Source organism: Heptranchias perlo, chromosome 21, assembly GCF_035084215.1.
Source record: "Heptranchias perlo isolate sHepPer1 chromosome 21, sHepPer1.hap1, whole genome shotgun sequence".
In the NCBI taxonomy this organism is placed as follows: domain Eukaryota; kingdom Metazoa; phylum Chordata; class Chondrichthyes; order Hexanchiformes; family Hexanchidae; genus Heptranchias; species Heptranchias perlo.
The window spans coordinates 9,763,450-9,784,004 of NC_090345.1; the positions used below are offsets into that span (position 1 = coordinate 9,763,450).

Here is a 20,555-nt window from a genome sequence, read left to right on the forward strand (position 1 = left end):
AACAAATAAAAAAAACGTTACTCTCCCTCCTCACTCCCATCCTAAAAATAAATCAAACCATACCCTATCACCAGTAACACTTAAAAAAACTGAAAATGACCCACAGCACAATTTAAATTTGTTCTTATATTGTTGCGAAATCTACACGAGGCCCAAGGCCTAAGGAAAGACTAGAAGGGAAGACAAGGTAAAACAGGGAGAAGGGATTAAGTGAAGCTTGTAGATTGTAGGAGGGAAAGACGACTAGAGAAGGTTAAGGGAGTTCCGGTTCTGAGGTCTTGTGGGGAGGTGGGGGTGGGGGGAATGAAGATATAAGTAGTGTTAACACCAGACCATTTTCCTGGTTACAACACACTGAGGAGTGAGTTTACCCGTCGTGCATTTAGAGTGTGCTACAGGCACCATTAGGCACATTCACAGGAGCGTGGTAGTTTACTCAGTGCGCTGCAAGACCAGATGCCTCACAACTAATGTGCAGCAGTGAGGAGCGATTCAGGACGCTCCTACACTAATGCTGCTGAGCCACTTGGTAAACTGCTGACCATGCGCCCAATGGGCTCAAACCAGAAAAAGCCCCTGTGCCTTGTGTTGCTGCTTGTGCCTTTCCCTTGGATCGGCTCCATCAAACATGTGGGCAGTGAGAAAGCTCTGCGTTAGCTCAAACCTGTCATGGCAATCATTCTACTTCTGGGATACAACATTTATTGACCTGTGGTAAAAAAGAAATTATTTAATTAAATAATGTGCCTTACTGCCTTTTTCATATGGGTATGGTCATCTACCAGATACATTCACACCAATTCATAGAACAGTCCTACATTTTTACAGAACTATGAGAATGAAACCATATAACACACCTCAACAGAAGGAATGTGTTAGCACAAAATTATACAGCATTATACACAGGAAGTGTGTAATTAAAAAATACCATAGGGCATGTCTTATAAGCTTAGGTTAATCATGATAATTATAAATCTATTATTTTAATATAAAAAGTAATGAAAAAGTGATAGAGAGTTCAAGTATTCCTGAACTTGCAGTACTAGTAGCCAACTGCTGTGCTCAGTTCAAAGGGAGTCATCACAATCTGATGTTCAGGCAACCCTCGAGTCCGCCGTTTTTATGGTTGTGATGTATGGATAAGTAACATTCAATCGTGTTATGCTAATAGGTAGAATGCCAACTGGTGCGATAAATTTCAGCAGGCTAATTTGTGGCATTTTTTCCGTATTCATTCTCAGGATGTGGGTGTCACTGGCATTTATTGCCCATCCCTAATTGCCCTGATACAACAGAGGGGCTTGCTCGGCCACTTAAGAGTCAACCACACTGGTGTGGGACTGGAGTCACATGTAGGCCCAGACCGGGTAAGGACGGCAGGTTTCCTCCCCTAAAGGACATCAGTGAACCAGTTGGGTTTTTACAACATTCCGTCAGTTTCATGGTCACCTTATACTGATGCCAGCTTTTTATTTCCATAATTTTTTTTGAAACTGAATTCAAATTCTCAAACTGCCATGGTGTGATTTGAACTCATGTTCTCTGGGTTATTAGTCCAGGCTTCTGGATTATTACTCCAGTAAGATAACCACTACACTACCGTACCAATGTCGAGGTATCTACGCAACCATTCAATCCAAACTCTCTCACAGTTTTGCAGTCCATTCACTCCTCAGTTCTGCCTTTTTGGCACCTGCCAACATGATGCGTTACAGGAACGTAAGTGATGGGCTTAACATCAATGGTAACCCATGCTCTAGGCTCCCATATAGGAGTAATGGTTGCACACACCGCACTTTGCCAACAGAACAGTGTGGGATTTTTTGCAATCTCCTCACCGTTCAATGCATTTGTGTCTGCTTCCTAGCAACCCACATGTTTATCTTGTCCCAGCTTCTCTAGTCTCTCCATGTAACAGCAGTCCCTTAACCCTGGTACCATTCTGGTAAATCTTCTCTGCACCCCCTCCAAGGCCTTGACATCCTTTCTAAAGTGTGGTGCCCAGAATTGAACACAATACTCTAGTGAGGTTTAACCAATGAATTATAAAGGTTTATCATAACTTCCTTGCTTTTGTACGATATAAAAATAATTTCTTCCCTGCATGCACAGATTTATTTTTGTTAGTTCCCACTCCCTCTTTTAGGTAGCCCCCACGTAGCACAGCCTTCCCTGCGTTTCCCAGACTCATCATCATTGACTAGGAGGTGGAGATGGAAGCATGAGTTAGGTTGTCTCTTGAACTGACTTTCTCCTCTCCCGTCGCAGATACAGTCAGCTAGCATTTCCCCTGATGATCTGGCTGAAATCAAGAAATCGTAGGTGCAAACCCATTCCACGGGTTTTTATCCCTCAACCAAAATCGCTAAAGAAACAGATTATCTGGTCATTATCTCATTGCTGTTTGTGGGACCTTGCTGTGTGCAAATTGGTTGCCGCGTTTCCTACATTAAAACAGTGACTACACTCAAAAGTACTTAATTGGCTGTGAACATAAGAAATAGGAGCAAGATTAGGCCATATGGCCACTCGAGTCTGCTCTGCCATTCCATAAGATCATGGCTGATCTTCTACCTCAACTCCACTTTCCCACCCTATCCCCCATATCCCTTGATTCCCTTAGTGTCCAAAAATCTATCAGTCTTGAATATTCTCAACGACTGAGCATCCACAGCCCTCTGAGGTAGAGAATTCCAAAGATTCACAACCCTCTGAGTGAAGAAACTTTTCCTCCTCTCGGTCCTAAATGGCCGACCACTTATCTTGAGACTTTGGGACGTCCTGAGGTTGTGAAAGGTGCTATATAAATGCAAGTCTTTCTTTCTTTTACAGTGGTACATCAAGATACTGCACCAATACACTGCCATTGAACAAGGATTTCCATTGGCTAAAGACTACTGAAAATATACATTAAGGACATAATTCCCTTCAGGCACAGAATGTTTTCCTGATTTGAAGCTGATAAAAGCCAATAGAATGCAATAAAGGCCAATACAGTACAAGCTAACTGCAGACAGTGAAGAAAAGTGCATTTTAAAATTATGCTTAGGAAAATTTAGTGAAAATAAACTGAAATCAGAATCACACCAAAGCTATTAAAGGCTGATTTTTTTTTAATGCATCTAAAACAGAAATCCATAACCCTTCATTCCAACCTTCCATTCAGGAGACACATGAAACCAGATTTTAGTGAAAGGTTTTAATGAAGGTTGTTTGTGTAGATTCTCTGTCAAACAGGAAGCCAGAACAATGCATGTTATACCAGAGGCTGTGAGTGTGCTATAGGAAAGGATTACCATGTATTAATAGAAGCTTCTACACCCTGGCTTCGTGTTTACAAGTCCCTGTGTGAAAGTAATTTGCTAAAGGCCACAAAAGGCAGTTTACATTGCCACAAGTGGTCTCAGAGGAACAGCGCTCAGTGGCCTCTGTACGTCACTCTCCCCTATTTATCTTACTTCCTGCCACTGCTCCAATCAAGGCCTGTTGAAGGCTGGAGGGTGAACCCACCAATTCCCATCGCTAAAAGAGGAGGAATCCAACTCCACATATTTAGTTTAAGAAGAGACTGGATGGGGACTTGTGAGACCCATGTCTCACTTAGTTAAGGTGTGGTACTGAGCCATATACAACAACAACGTAGCACCTCTAACGAAGTGAAATGTCCCCAGGTGCTTCACAGGAGCGAAATCAGACAAAAATTGACACCGAGCCACATAAGGAGATATTAGGACCAAAAGCTTGGTCAAAGAGGTAGGTTTTAAGGAGTGTCTTAAAGGAGGAGAGAGAGGTGGAGAGATTCAGGGAGGGAATTCCAGAGCTTAGGGCCTAGGCGGCTGAATGCACGGCTGCAGTGTGGAGCAGTGAAAATCAGGGATGCGCAAGAGGCCAGAATTGGAGGAGCGTCGAGCTCTCAGAGGGTTGTAGGGCTGGAGGAGGTTACCAGCGATAGGAAGAGGCGAGGCCAAGGAGGGATTTGAAAACAAGGATTAGAACTTTAAAATCGAGGCATTGCCGGACTGGTAGCCAAAGTAGGTCAGGGGTGTTGGGTGAACGGCACTTGGTGCAAGTTGGGATTTGGGCAACAGAGTTTTGGATGAGTTCAAGTTTACTGAGGGTGCAAGTATAGACCAAAAAGGTCCCAGGTTCAACCCCTCGGTCTCTGATTAGCCACCAAATTAACGTCAGCATCACAGGGCAATAAATCGGTGAAAGTTTGTGCTTCTGTGATCAGGCTCGGCTGTGACGCATTCAACTTTAAATTAGCCTGCTGCCATTCACTGTCTCTGCAGTCAACTGATATGAGGTATTGGCGGGTGGCTGGTACCCATGAAACTGTACCCTAGCAACAGGCGGTGTCTTTAGCAGAGCAGGGGAGATTATTGGAGAGAAAAGAATGAATATTGTCTTTTCCACCCAGCAACAGTCAGTCTAGAACCACCTTTGTATCGGAGGTCAATTCAGCCATCTGGAGCCTCTCTCAATGTTGGTGATAGAATTTGGGGGTGAAGATCAGAATTCTGTGGTGCGAGGGCACAAATTGGGGTTTTCATGATCTCAGCCTTCAATCCTTTTGCATTAAGTATCTTGGGAAGTTCAGGCCATTTTGAAGAATTTTTTTTAAAAATAGGCTGGGATCTTTAATTGCTAGTAGTACATCAGAAAAAATAATTTTAAATGAAAAATTGTGGTGCAATACAGCATTAACAGCTTATTGAAAAAATTCACTCATAACTTGGAGACTTAACATAATAGATTTCCTCTGTTGTTACACCGGAGGGGAAGTTCAATTAAAATTAATTTCCGGAATTAAATATTTGTCAGTACTTATCAATTATAGCATTAGAGATACCTCCAGACCACGTTAATCATTAATGAAGGAAGTTCTACTGCTTTCTATATACTTAAAAAATTGTTAAAAGACGGAGCTGGAAATGATAGACCAGTAAGTTTAGTCGTGGGAAAAATTTGAAACAATTCCACTTGGATGTCCGGTTGAGGGCGAGACCAACCTCAACTATGAGACCCCAAAGACGGATAGTCCACTGCAACTCATTGTTTGAGTCCGCACATAAAGAGTGGTTACTTGGGTGAAGTACCAGAGAGCTGCTGGCTTTTGTCGAGTGATACTCCAGCATAAGTCACTGTCTTCAAGAGTGGGAGCTATAAATTTGTTGATGACAGTAAAAAAAAAAGGGACGGCAGTAAAGACAGAGGACGTAGAAAGGTTGCAAAAAGGATTTAGATTACTTTTACAAGGCACAAGTCAGGAGTGGGATGGAATACTCTCCACTTGCCTGGATGGGTGCAGCTGCAACAACACTCAAGAAGCTCGACACCATCCAGGACACAGCAATCCGCTTGATAGGCATGTGGTGAAGGTTCTCCCACAGTGCTGTTACGTAGGGACTTCCAGGATTTTGACCCAGTTAAGATGAAGGAACGCCGATTCTATGTCCAATTCAGGATGGTGTGTGACTTGGAAGGGAACCTGGAGGTGATGGTGTTCCCATGTACCTGCTGCCCTTGTCCTTCAAGGTGGTGGAGGTCACGGGATTGGAAGGTGCTGTCGAAGAAGCCTTGGCGAGTTGCTGCATTGCATCCTGTACATAGTACACACTGCAGCCACAGTGTGCTACTGGAGGAGGGAGTGGATGTTTAAGGTGGTAGAGGGGCTGCCGATCAAGTGGACTGCTTTGTCCTGGATGGCGTAGAGTTTCTTAAGTGTTGTTGCAGCCGCACAGCAAGATCTTACAAAAATCAAGGAAATGGTTGAGGGGTAAATGTTGGTCCAGACACTGGGAAAACCCCCTTGCTCTTCTTTGAATAGTGCTGTGGGATCTTTAACATCCAGCTGAACAGACAAGGCATAGCCTTGGTTTAACAAAGGACAGCATCTCCAGCAATGCAGCATTGTAAGTACTGCACTGGAACACCAGCCTAGATTATGTGCTCAGACCCTGGTGTGCTGGCGGAATTAAAACAGAGAAACTCAAATGGATAGTAGGGAATTACAAAAAGTATTGGGGGGTATGGTACAGATTGGCAAGTGACTGAAGAACAAGTAAAGCACCTTGCAAGATCAGAGAGATGAGATAATGAGAAAAAAATAATAGAGCAGAAACTTTATGTTAAAAAGTGTTTTTGCTACAGGGCTTTGTGCAGTGCAGATCATACAGAAAACCAAAGTATGTATTAAAATGGTCAACTAAAACAGGACTTCATAAGGTGGCAGGAACAGATGGAAAGCATCCAAGAACATTGAACAAAATGAAGGGTAAACGTAGGAAGCTGTGGTGACTTTGTTTTCGAAAAGCCAATTAAATTACGGTGATAGGACCAGGAAGATTGGGAAGTAGCTAATATTTGCTTTTTTTTTGCTGAGAAAAACGTTCAGATGTTTAATCCTGGAAAATTATAGTCCTGTTACCTTAGCATCCACAGTAGGAAAAACATTAGAGTCTGATTATGAATGAAGTATTTCAACAGCAAGAGACAGTAATTCATTGCCACCATAAATGCATGAAAGGCATAGTACGTGCAACAATTTACCGGAAGCTGGGGATATAACAGAATTGATAAATGATGATAATATGGTGCATGTTGTGTCTTGACTTTTAAAAGGCAGTTGACAAAATGCCTCATGAGAGACCTGTGGCTGAAGTGAAAGCTCTTGGTGTACAAGATTGAGTTTTACATTGGGTAATAACTTGGCTAAGTAACAGGAAACAAAGGGTAATGATCAATGCTGAGCAGAGTTCTCCAGGGATCAGCCCTGCCACCACTGCTACTCACAATCTACATTAAAAATCTCACATCTACATGCACTTCCTGTTCACAAAACCTTACTTCCTGTTATCGCTTTTTTGGCAAATTTTTGTGTTAGTTTTTTCCATTATAAATCGTGTCCACATTTATACACAAGAGAGCACTGGTTGCTATGATGTTTTGGAGCAGAGTCTGGTGCTGAGTTGTGAGTTTAGAAGGAATAAAACAGGGTGTATTTGACAGTGAAAAGTTATAATACAGGTTTTCTGGGCAACATAAATAATCATCAATTAATGAGTATATGCAGACTAATAGTGTGACACATGACACTTTAAACAATGCTAAAGATCAAAGTGAATCTTTATATTTTGTAATGTATTCTAAATGACCACACCAGCTGCCTCTCTGATTCATTAATACTAAACTCTGAAACAATAATTATTCATATGAACAGATAGCAACTTCCAAAACTACTGTACCTTTATTTACAATTGAAAGGAAGTTTTGAATTTAAAATGTTTAATTATACCAAGTATTGTCGCAGAGATATATGGTAGAGAAAGAAAGATTTAAATAAGATTAAAGTTATCAGTTTTATGTTTCTTGGCCTTTGCTATAAAAAAAACACACCCTAAACAGATGGTCACTAAGCAACTGCTCCCTCATCTTATCCGCAGAGATATATTTACATTATTGTGTTATTTCTTTTATTGACCTGTAGTGATTTAAAATAAAATTGCTGGACTATAACTTGGTGTTGTAAAATTGTTTACAAGTGATTAAGGAAAACATTGGTTTCTGGAAATTGAATAATCAAAAAACACTTACTTTGTCGTATCTGGAGTGATCCTTTACAAACTTTCTAAATCCTCTCAGTGGAGATGAGCATTCCTGCACCAACATAACTTGACTCACCACAAGTAGCGCACGTGAGAACCGCTTGTCTGTATAAATAATCTAAGAGGTTGAAAGAAGGTACAAGGTTGCATACGACACCAAACTTGGGAAGGAAGCAGCGTTGGGGAAAGGGATAAAATGCAGAGATCTAGAGAGACCGAGCAACTTGGAAGGTACGTCAAAAATTACGAATTAATATTTAAAAATCTAGGGAAACATATTGGTGTTATAAATGTCAACATATCATCAAGTAACTTGAATCAAGAAAAGGATCTGGGTGTAATAGTTGACCAGATATTGAAAGCTTAATGTCAAAGACAAACAAAATATTGGGGTGCAAAAGTAGGCCCACAGAAAACTATTCGAAGAAAGTGATACTGATAAGGGCCCAGTCCAGTTTTTAAAGTAAAGGGAATCCATAAAGCATTTTTTTTTGCAAAAATAGGATAGAAGAACTAGAGGACAAGCTAAAGAAATCACAGGTATATCTTCTAAGGAACAACTTGTTTCACACGCAGATTCACTCACTTATGGTGCAGACTACCAACTAGTACAGTAAATATGGACTCAGTTGAAGCATTGAAAAAGAAATTAGATCAATTGCTGATTCGTAAGAATACAGAGATGTGGATTTGAAGTAGGAGAAAATTGAAAACAGTCATCCAAAACAGGGCCTGGGAGAAGAGCAAGATGAGTGGCATTTCTCATTTCTATATTGTTTACACCATGATACTGTTCCATAATTGGTGGCCATGATGAAGGTTATTTTTCGTGCATGGGAAATGTACGAAGAATCTAATTAATTCAATCTAAAATTGATGACATCTACATGATCAATCAGAAGTTAATAAAAGGTACCCAAGAATGATCAATTTTCAATTTTCATGCCCGAATGTGTTTTAAAAAAATTTTTCTCAGGATAATGACAAAAACATTTGTCGAGAACGTGAGGGGCCATTTTTTTTCTAAGCAACTGTTTGTACAACTGATTGGCTTGCCAGGCCACTACAAATAGCATTAAGATTCAGCCATGTAGTGTGGATTGCAGTCATGGCGTAGAGGTGGCAGGCTCCCTTCCTTGAAGGACATTAATGAACCAGTTGGGTTTTTATGGCAATTTTATCCTGGTGCCAGCTTATTAAATTTAATTTCACAACTTGCCATGGTGAGATTTGGACTGACCGCTATACTATTTATACCCTTGATACTGTTTAAACAAGTCCACAAATATAGCGAAGGGAAGTGCTTAAACAGATAAAACAATGGAGTCGAGAAGCTACTGCTTTGAAGTAATTTCAACAAATAAAATATCCTTTGATTAAGGATTTCTCTTCCAGTGCTGGCTATAGGAAACTGAATTGTATTTTCATTTTATCCGCTCTACATTTGGAACGTCTTTACATGTACAGCGCGTTGATAAACATGGCCATTATTTAGCCACTAATATTTCATCATTAAAAGCTGATGGATTATAGTGGAAAATCTAATTTAAAAGTCACCTGCTGAGTATCTTTCACCTCGGTATATATTCCACACCAAACTGTACAGTGCAATAAATGTTGAATATTTGATAAATCACTGTAATTTTATTAGTCTTGCCAGTCTATTTTTGCAATATTCAAAAGCTACATAAAAATTAAATTCTTGCACTTATAATGCAAGTGCCTAGCTATTTAAATAGAACATATTTTACCAATGATGGCAAGACTTTAGGGTATAAACCTCCCCTAACTCTCGCACAAGCAAGTTATAATGATCTCTACATGAGAAGGAATGCTAATGTTTCAGGCATATTACAAAGCAGTAAAGCAGGCCAGTTTTCCTCTCCTGGGATAATAAGACTTTCCCAGATATAGCTGCCTGCTGGAATGGTTTGCCTAGCCCTATTAAGTCCAGTGTCAAATATCATTTGTGTGGGTTGTCATTTCTACTTTATACTTCCTACTTTGGATTTCCTTATGCCAAGAGCCATTCACTGGTGAGGTGCCAGGCAGCCTGCTCCCAGGCTTTCACCATTGCCACTCAAACTAGAAGCCAAATATGCCGGAAGTGACTCACTCACTCTGTACGTACAGCAGCTTCTGGCCAACAAATGAGGCCTCCCCATATTGTGACTAAGATCAGGGATTCAGTGTGCAGAGAAATGCAGGCACAAACCTACAGACTCTTCTGCAGTACAGCAAGTTGGTACTCTTCCCTTTATTTTGATGTTCAATGTGAGCAACATCAGCACTAGGTAACTGAATACATTTCTATTTTTGGCACTCTCGGTTTTGAGCAATCCTAGGGTAGATGCAATGAAGCTCCCTCTGCTCCATCTCAAAAATCTGATTTAGCCCTAACCTCAAAAGGATGCTCCCCTACAGAGCCAGTGCAAACTAGAGTTTTGCTTTGAAGTACAGCTGTATTATTTGGTATCTGTGCATCCTGGTCAAATATTTAGAGCAGAATAAATAATCTCTTACCAGTAATTTATCTACATCATTTGCTAGCTAGTACAACCCTCAGGAAATATCAAATAGGACGCACTGCTCAGCCATTAAACGCTACTGTGCACATCCAACACTTTGGAATTTCATGTTTAGTTACAGTACAAGTGAATAATATGACTAATTACAACCACCGAATGCCATGAGTTCTGCTACCTCTGATTTATACCAAAAATGTGAAGCTAATACAGAAACAGCTTAATCTTTACCCAATTGAACGAATGATAATCTTGTAATTATCAAAAATTAGATCTAGTAATCTGAGAGCATGATATTCTGCAATCTATATGCTTTTACTGCTTGTTTGAATTATTTTAAAATTATTATGCCTTTCAGGAGATATGGACCTAAAAAGAGAAAGTCAGAGGGATTTAAGAGAGGGAATTGCAGAAAGTAAAATGCAGGCAGTAGGAGGCTCTGTTGCTAATGATTACATAGAACTTATAGCACAGAAACAGGCCATTTGGCCCAACTGGTCTATGCCAGTGTTTATGCTCCACAAGAGCCTCCTCTCACCCTACCAGTGATGAAATTATGTGCTCGCTTTCAAACTTCAAATAAATGGTTTCATAACCAACAGCAATAAGATAACCATCTTTTAACAAGTTCAAAACTGGACACAGGTCAGTGTGTGCAAGGGATCATAGCTCAAATCTAATCTATCTTTGTTGCAAAGGAAAGCTTTAATATATCCATACCACAAGACAGTGAATAATTAGAAAAAAATTATCTAAAAAAGCAACTTTACGTCCAGTTTACATTTTAGAGACTTTCAGGCTGCCTGGTGCAAAACAGACCAGGTGGTAACCACACTACAGGGAAAGCTAGAGAGTTATAAAGTGCACTAGACCCTCTAGAAGGCTGTTAATGGGAGTCATAAGCAGCTGGATAAAATGATAGGGCAAAGGGAGACAGGAGTCAAAGGAACAGAGTTTTTTTTTGGGGGGGGGTTTATAAGGCTGGAAGAAAGTATAGAGATGGGATGGGGTGAGGCCATGGAGGGTTTTAAAGACGCAAGTGAGGATTTTAAACCCGTGGCCTTAGGGAACGAAGATCCAATGTAGGTCATCAAATCGTAGGGCTATGGGCAGGCAGGACTTAGTTTAGGAAAGAATACGTGCAGCAGAGTTTGAGAAGTTAGATTTCATCGAGGACATAAAATTGGGGGCTAGCAAAGAGAATATTGGCGTAGTAAGAGTTTGGAGGTTATCAAGGTATGTACAAGGGTTTCAACAGTGGAGGGGCTAAGACAGGAATGGAGGTGGGTGACATTATGGAGGTTAACCAGAGGGTCTTTTGTGATGGACAGTTTATGTGGTCTGAACCTCAGCTCAAGGTTGAACAGGAGGCCAAGGCTGCAAAGTGTCTGGTTCAACCTGAAAGAGTGGCCAGAGAAGAAGATGGCATCAATGGCAAGGTAGTGGAGTTTGTGGTGGAAGATAGCACAAAGAAAGAAAGGAGGCAAGTGTGAAGATGAAGAATATCAGTTTTCCTACTTTTGAAGTGACACGTTTTGTTATCGCAAAGCACCTTCTCAACCTGGATGAGTTCTACGGAAAAGCAATGTGACAGTGGACAACAGGATTAAATGAGGTCCCATATATACTGATTGTGATGAGTACAAATCATGATGTCACCCAATCAAGCCCCTGAACATCTTTTAATGGCTGTTACTATGATGCTTGGTGTCAGACTTTGCTCACCGGTAGCACTCTCACTTCTGAGTCAGAAGGTCATGCGTTCAAACCCACACTCCAGGACTTGAGTGCATAATCTCGGCTGACATTCCAGTGCAGCATTGAGGGAGTGCTGCATTGTCACAGGTGCCATCTTTTGGATGAGACCTTAAACAGAGGTCCCAACAGCCCTCTCACATGGGGGTAAAGATCCCATGGCACTATTTGAAGAGGAGCAGGGGAGTTTTCCCAATGTCTTGGCTAACATTTATCCTTCAACCAACACCAGTAAAACAGTTTCATTGGTAATTTATCTCATTGCTGTTTGGGGGACCTTTTTATGCTCAAATTGGCTACCACGATGCCCTACGTTACAACGGTGACCACACTTCAAATAGTAGTCAATTGGCTGTGAAGCGCCTTGTGATGTCCTGAGCTCATGGAAGGCACTATATAAGTTCTTGTTTCCTCCTTTTTTATTTGAAGTTCTTTATCAACTGGACATTGTGTATAAATGAACATCTTTGGGCAGTCATGGTACTCCAATTGCAAACATGACTTCCAACAGAGTGAGGCTCTGATTTTGGCCATGGTACTGGGAGAAGAGACAGGGAACGGAAGGGGGAAAAGAGAAAAACGGAGCAGCTATCAGGAAGGGTTGTAAACATTGCAAGACAGGGGGAAGAGAAAGACGTCACACTGTTCTCACGCAACTCTCAGCTGCCAGCTGTAGCATGCATCAACAGAATTCTGGCAGCAGGTTTCTACTAGGTATTCTTGGCAGGGGACGCTACATTGCATGACGTGGAAACAATTTATTAAAAAAAAGTTACATCTGTTTTCATAGAGAACCTTTTCTTTAAAAAATGATCCTCTTTTTACATGACAGATAATTCACGTCACATGACAAACTCATTAAAATGAATAATAGACCTGAAGAGTGATTACCCCGGATTGCACCAGTGTGATACAAATGAAAATTTGTAGTCACCCAAATTGCCACGGAACGGGGATATCGGTACATTTACTACACTTATTAACCCTTCCTTATTTAAATATTATGGTTCTAAGCTGATCAAATGCATAGAATGTCCCTGCATGGCACAAATGAGGTTTGGAATTCACTTTGCACAGTAAGCTGTAATCATGTCTCCCTGTTCATGATGTCATCCAGAAGGGAAATTCTACACAAATTGACCATACCACACCGTCTCTGACTTGCAGCATTCACACACAAACTCCAGGTAAAAAGGGGGCAAAACATGTAAAATGCATTTAAATACCCAGATTAAAAGTGAAATTTTAAATTAAAGCCTTATGAGCAATTAAGATAACTTGCAAATATCTGAGTCAGCTAGCTCTTTAGCAAATAAATCAAACGTGTTTTGTTGGTAGAGAGGTTTAATGTTTTTCTGCATGTGCCATCTCCTGTTCCATGTTAAACAAGTGGCAACGGTTTATGGTTGGAGCCACTGCAACAGACTGAAGTCCCTATTATAACTTTTGTTTAATGCGGGGGTGGGGGGAGTGCTTTTATCAGTTCCACGCCGTCCTGTGGAGTAAGAATTTTCACGTCAGTCAAATAAAAACCAACGCAGGTTTAAATGGATCAAACTATCTCATTCATTTTGATTATAAATCTCAGTTCTAACCTTTCTCCACGTTGATGGTTTTGGAGCTACAGGAGAGAATAATTTCCAGCAGTCCAGTGGGGGAGTCCTGGCCACATAAGTGTACATTAATTCTTTTCCCTTCTAATTTTATCCTTTCTCCCCATTCCTCTGAAGGTGCCAACTCCTGCAATGGTTCGGGCTTTCAATCTGTAGCTGCAGATTTCTGGCAATCCCTCAAAGTCCAGGTAACTAAGTTCTATTTGTGCTCCTATTTCGTATTTGCTGCTTTGCACTGTTAGAAACTTTTGGGTTTGTTCTTATTTGTGGATACATTCTAAATCATGCCACCAACATCCATTTGTATCATCAATTTGATATAGGCAAATTAATGGGTGCACTGATTTAAGATTTATATGTGGCCGTTGAGACTCTTTTAGGCACCTATGTGGATCATGAGATTAAAGCTTGGTTCAATGAGCATGCCAGCCCTCTGGTACCTTGCCCAATTGGCCGTCCTTCAGGGTGATTCTAAACAGATGACAGGCTATTCAACTGTGGAAGGGAATCACAGCTGAGCTCAACTGTTCTCATACACCCACCTTCCAGTTTATTGGTTTAAAATCAGGAGTGGAAACAATGACTCGCTTTCCCCCATCCCCTCCCTAGTCGAGGGACGTCAAACACATTTGTAGCCCTCTTCAAACTACCACCCTGAGATAAGCTAACACAAACCTGTGCACTTTTATGGCTTAGTACTACTGCATGACAGCCTGTACTCGTTAGGCCATCAGTAATTGCTGGCATTCTCCTGCCACTGCTGGTATGTTGAATACATGTAGTATATTAAATGGCACAGATAAAGTAAGTGCACATTGTTACCAGAGGGCAAACAAAATTAGTAAAGAATAAATTTATAACAAGTATCTCAAAAACCTTGTTCAAAGAGTGATCAAAGTGGGGGGAGCAGCAGTTTGTTTGATGTTGAATTGTGATTTTTGTTTTACTGTGCTCTTTAAAAGTTTTGCATCCTCAGAAAAAAAAAATCAGTGTAGGATCCACCGACATTGGAATTTATTGCACTGGAAAATCATGGCAGATAAAATATCTTACTGATAATCATTATTTGATATAGAGGAAAATGCATCTTAATTGCATTACTATTATGTCCTTTATGCATCTACTTTTCAAATGAAATTTTTGTCATCAGTTTAATACTGGTGATTCACACCTACTAACTAGGTTCTAATTTCACATGCACATGGTTTTTGGATGAGTCACTATTTTGGGAGCATGTTCTGTTACTATATTGTGCCTGCCAATTTCTTATTTTTCAGTTCTGAAGGGTACACTCCGAAATGTAGACTATGTTCTCTCCTTAGGTGTTGACTCACACCAGCTGTGTTTCCAGCTTATTTGGTTTTTGTTATAAATTATGTTGCATTGTACATCAGGAATAGCAGGACATGAGATCAAGGCTCGACAGACAACTTTTTTTTTTATTCGTTCATGGGATGTGGGCATCGCTGGCGAGGCCGGCATTTATTGCCCTTGAGAAGGTGGTGGTGAGCCGCCTTCTTGAACCGCTGCAGTCCGTGTGGTGACGGTTCTCCCACTGTGCTGTTAGGAAGGGAGTTCCAGGATTTTGACCCAGCGACAATGAAGGAATGGCGATATATTTCCAAGTCGGGATGGTGTGTGACTTGGAGGGGAACGTGCAGGTGGTGTTGTTCCCATGTGCCTGCTGCTCTTGTCCTTCTAGGTGGTAGAGGTCGCGGGTTTGGGAGGTGCTGTCGAAGAAGCCTTGGCGAGTTGCTGCAATGCATCCTGTGGATGGTACACACTGCAGCCACTGTGCGCCGGTGGTGAAGGGAGTGAATGTTTAGGGTGGTGGATGGGGTGCCAATCAATCTGGCTGCTTTATCTTGGATGGTGTCGAGCTTCTTGAGTGTTGTTGGAGCTGCACTCATCCAAGCAAGTGGAGAGTATTCCATCACACTCCTGACTTGTGCCTTGTAGATGGTGGAAAGGCTTTGGGGAGTCAGGAGGTGAGTCACTCGCCGCAGAATACCCAGCCTCTGACCTGCTCTCGTAGCCACAGTATTTATATGGCTGGTCCAGTTAAGTTTCTGGTCAATGGTGACCCCCAGGATGTTGATGGTGGGGGATTCGGCGATGGTAATGCCGTTGAATGTCAAGGGGAGGTGGTTAGACTCCCTCTTGTTGGAGATGGTCATTGCCTGGCACTTATCTGGCGCGAATATTACTTACCACTTATGAGCCCAAGCCTGGATGTTGTCCAGGTCTTGCTGCATGCGGGCTCGGACTGCTTCATTATTTGAGGGGTTGCGAATGGAACTGAACTCTGTGCAATCATCAGCAAACATCCCCATTTCTGACCTTATGATGGAGGGAAGGTCATTGATGAAGCAGCTGAAGATGGTTGGGCCTAGGACACTGCCCTGAGGAACTCCTGCAGCAATGCCCAGGGGCTGCATATTACTATTCTCACCAGGTGAAACAATGAATGGATTGTAGAATTCTGCTACAACAGGTTTATTGCCTTAAAAATATTTGTAGATATAAATGCGGCTATTAGAGAAATAAACAGGCAGACTGGAGGGGGATTGTGCATCGACAAAGATTTTGGGGCGGTTGGATGGAGGATCATCAAAAAAGCATTAAGTTCTAAGGGTAGGGAGAACAAAGGAAGAGGAAGAGTGGTTTGAGTTGGCCTTCAATTTCAAAAATGAAAAAAAATGGGATTAAATTTTTATGGTAAAGGGATTAATTTTGCACTGTAAACATGTTCTTTGTAAATTTTTCTTTGTAAATGTTTCATATCTTGTAACACTTTCAAGACACATTTTATGAACCACATGGTAAAGAAGCTGTAAAGCTGTCTAGCTGATAAACAAAAATGTTTCCATCACTTAAAAAGAAAACAAATCCATCCAGTAACTAAAGTTAAAACTCAAAAACACCCTCATTAAAAAGGTGCTAAGTCACCACAACAGGTGGCTCAGAGTTAGTTGTCCAGAGATCTAGTTCTCCTCCGATATCTATAGAGGAAAATTATTTCCAGGAGTCCGATTCTAGTTTCCACTAGGTTGGAGAACACAGAACCAAAGTAAGAGCCAAACTGCTGCAGTGTATAACTGAAACAATGCCCTTAACAAGGGAGGGTAAACTGGGTCTCATCACAAGGTGAAAAATGAAATGAAAAGGCAGATTTCTGACATTAGATAGTAGTCATTATTCTTAAATATTAAGATTTACTATTCCAGGTAACACCTGTAAGGTTACCATACCAAGTAGGTAAGAGAGACAGTCAAGTCTTTCTCTTTTAGAGATTTCAGGTGGAATTTCTTCATGAACTGCACATAAAATAACCCCACGGCAGCAATCCTGGCTCTTTTGACTGCTATTGGCATAAGCACAAAGTTAGCAAGAAATCCTAGTTCTTAATGCTCTAAGAATGGGAGGGGAATTTTTTTTTGTGTAATGGTAGAAGTAGTAATTCCACAGATGAAAAGCAAAACTCCCCCTGTAAACTGACCAGATAAAAATCATCAATGCAAAAGTTCAGGGAGTGAGAAAGGTGCGAAATATGGTTATGTAGAGTAAACCTTTATTTGCAGGTAAATGGATTAATGTATATACAGAAAACAAATCAAACTACTTGGATTATCAAGTAAATTATTTTAATGTACTTAGAGATTACTGATGGAACAGTTTAGTGATTCACAAAAATATTACAAAAGTCAAGTGCAAGCCAAGCTGCACTACACACGGTAAAAAATTTACAATAGACAACTACAATAAAAACATTTTTAAAAACCTGTGCTAGTAATCTTCATTTAAAAAAGTATCTAAAAACCATGCGTTACACTGCAGTTCTGCAGGGGTCTTCAAATCAAATTCGTAGAGTGACTCAAGATTCTATGAAAAACAAAACACTGCACACAAAAAAGATGAACTACAAAAATGTTCACCTAGAACGCTGATTGCATGCTACTATTGTAGTGAATTGAAGTCTCGTATTTTTCTTCTTCTAAATGCTGTTCAAACAAAAAGTTGTCAACTAGCCTGTTGTGAGAACTGGCTTTAACCACTTCAGTGGCAGGATAGTGTTGGGTTTTTTCCTCAATGCCAGCGCTCACATTAAATATAGGACTGATTAAAACCTCCGTTGATATTGGTGACTAAATGAATTAAAACTATTAAATCTCAGTTGCCAATCACCTTTGAATGCAGGTGACAATATTGGATTTTATGTCATAAACCTAACCTTAAAAAGACTGCATACCAAGGACTGCCATGGGGTAATTCAGTTCCAGAAACTCGCCACAGTAGCCTGCTGAAGTACAGTTTGAACCGCCACTAAGCACGTCAACATCACGCCAGCTTCCAAGTTGTTTAGTTCAGGAGAACAGTTAAAACAGTTGTTCAAACAATGGTCAACTGATGCAGGATCATCCTAAACATCTGTATTTACAAATAGGCTTTTGCCCTGAAAGGTCATTCAAGGCAACATCCTCTTTAAATGAGTGAGGCAGTTAATAGTGACTGCTGAAGACAGATTTGGTTTCCATATACTCACCCATGACCTGCCAATTTAACTGATGACTAACCACCTTAGATGAGTGTTTCATTTAAGTTAAAGCAGAACATGTGTAATTTTAAAAAAATAGTTGGTTATTTAAAAGAAATGGCTACTAAATTAAAGTGGCTAGAAAGACATCTTTCATTCTTTCCCTAATTATTTTTTCCATATACTTCCCAATTATTTCAGAAACTTAAGTCTTGCTAATGCTATACCTTTATAAATCACTAGTTAGGCCTCAGCTGGAGTATTGTGTCCAATTCTGGACACCGCGCTTTAGGAAGGATGTCAAGACCTTGGAGAGGGTGCAGAGGAAATTTATCAGCATTATACCAGGGATGAGGAACTTCAGTTATGTAGAGACTCTGGATAAGCTGGGATTGTTCTCCTTGGAGCAAAGAAAGCGAAGGGGAGATTTAATAGAGGTGCTCAAAATTATGATGGGTTTTGATAGAGTAAATAAGGAGAAACTGTTTCCCCTGGCAGGAGCGTCAATAACCACAGGACACAGATTTAAGATAATTGGCAAAAGAAACGGTGGGGCAGTGAGGAGAAATTTTTTTACGCAGCGAGTTATGGTGATCTGGAATGCACTGCCTGAAAGGGTGGTGGAAGCAGGTTCAATGGTAACTTTCAAAAGGGAATTGGATGTGTATTTGAAAAGGAAAAACTTGCAGGGCTATGGGGAAAGAGCAGGGCAGTGGGACTAATAGGATAGCTCTTTCAAAGAGCTGGCACAGGCACAATGTGCTGAATGGCTTCCTTCTGTGTTGAAAGATTCTTTGATTCTATGCAGTAGGCAAAATAAAATAACATCCATCAAAGATTGAAACTGCTAATAATTAACCTTTAGAAAACTACTATTTCACACATGTAGCAAAAGTGGTTAATGCAAAACACTTCCAAATGTGTGTTTAAAAAGAGCAATGATTATAAAGTTGATTTTGTCATCAATACAAAAGGAAAATGTTAAACAGCATAAATATCTGAACATCTCCCTTTTAACCAGTTGCCTCTTTGCCCCCTCCTTCCCCATAACTTTCTTTTTAAAAATCAATCTTCTGGTGGAAAGATACAAAAGTACAAGACTAATTTGAACTAACACAAAATAAGTTACCTGCCAGTGGAATACGTCTTTGGCATGATCCACACATCAACAGGACAAGTACAATGTAGGCACGCAGTACTTGGTCAGCACTTCAGTCAACAGAGATAAGACAGGCATGATCAGCTACAAAAAAACACTAAGTACGTGCAACTGATACACCCCCCACCTCATACTGTCTTTAACATATTAGGCATGGTGAGTTAAAATAGAGTCTCCAGTTTAATTGGAATGGATTTAATATTAGTGTTCTTTCTTGTATAGCTTCAAGCTACAATACCTATGTAGCCATCCTTTTGCAAAATTACTTTTGCAAGCTTAGAAGTGGCACGTAAATGCAAGGAATTTTGACACAGATAACATTTAATCTTAGTATTCTTGGCTACTGCAGAGGACTGTCAAATGCCGATTCGGGTAAAATTGTAATTTTCAGCTTTTTCTCTGGCCAGCTATACTCCTTTGGCAGTATCACCTAAAAAAAAGTTAAACAATAAATATATATTCAGAGATAAAACTAAAACTGTAAATGGCATAAATATGAAATAAAAATATAAAATTCCACAAGTAAATAGTAGTCCATTAGCATTTGAAGAGAGAAGTGCAAAAGTTAATGTTTAAGAGGACGAACTGTTGTGACACAAGATTTACATCAGAAAGAATAATGCATCTCATCTCTTTTCAGATGCTGATGGACCTGCAGTGTATCCCAATACAAAATTTTACGTCTGTATGCACTTCCTGCTAACTTTTGCCATTATAAATTCCTATATCCACATTTATAATGGGAACCGCCTACGTAAACTTGACAGGCTATAATTACATCCTCCCCCCTCCAGGTGCTGGCAGTTCCCTTTATAAATGTGGACCCAGGAATTTATAATGGGAATACAAAGATAAGGGCAGAATGCATCATTTTAAAAGGGACTTAATTACGTCTGCATTTTCTGGGCCATTTATCTTTTGCCTCATAACCCAGTTTCACCTTGGTCGTGACTCCATGTGTAACACCATGGGAAATCAATTAGTATATATAAAAACTTTTCTGTAATACATAGCTGTTTCGGTAGATCAGAGAAGAGAAAGTTTACCAGGACCATCACCCCAGTCTACTCATCATTTAACAGGTTTTATATCATACTTATGGACAGAAAACTAGTCATGCACATCTTGCAATAATATGAGAGAGAAGCAATTTCTCTCACTTTTGATTGTAATATAGATCTTACTTTTGTTTACAATTATAACTATGGTTCACTTATAAAACCAGAAAACAGGCATATTACTATAACAAACTTTAACCAGCTAATGCCTTTTATGGTGAATTTTGCAATCACAGTTAGGGATGCCAGTGCTGGGAAATGGACTGTTTTGTTATTGCTGGCATTTAAGTTAGCATCAAACACT

General features: G+C 40.3%; 1 protein-coding gene across 3 annotated transcripts in view; it reads right to left on the minus strand.

Moving 5' to 3' along the window:
* Positions 1 to 17,127: 17,127 nt before the first annotated feature.
* Positions 17,128 to 20,555, minus strand: part of sufu (suppressor of fused homolog (Drosophila)) — a 160,021-nt gene continuing 156,593 nt past the window's right edge. For all 3 annotated transcript variants that reach the window (XM_068002081.1, XM_068002080.1, XM_068002077.1), the window contains one exon: positions 17,128 to 19,623. In XM_068002081.1, coding sequence (XP_067858182.1) covers positions 19,534 to 19,623 — 90 coding nt within the window. In that variant the 3' untranslated portion in view covers positions 17,128 to 19,533. The remainder of the gene's footprint in view (positions 19,624 to 20,555) is intronic.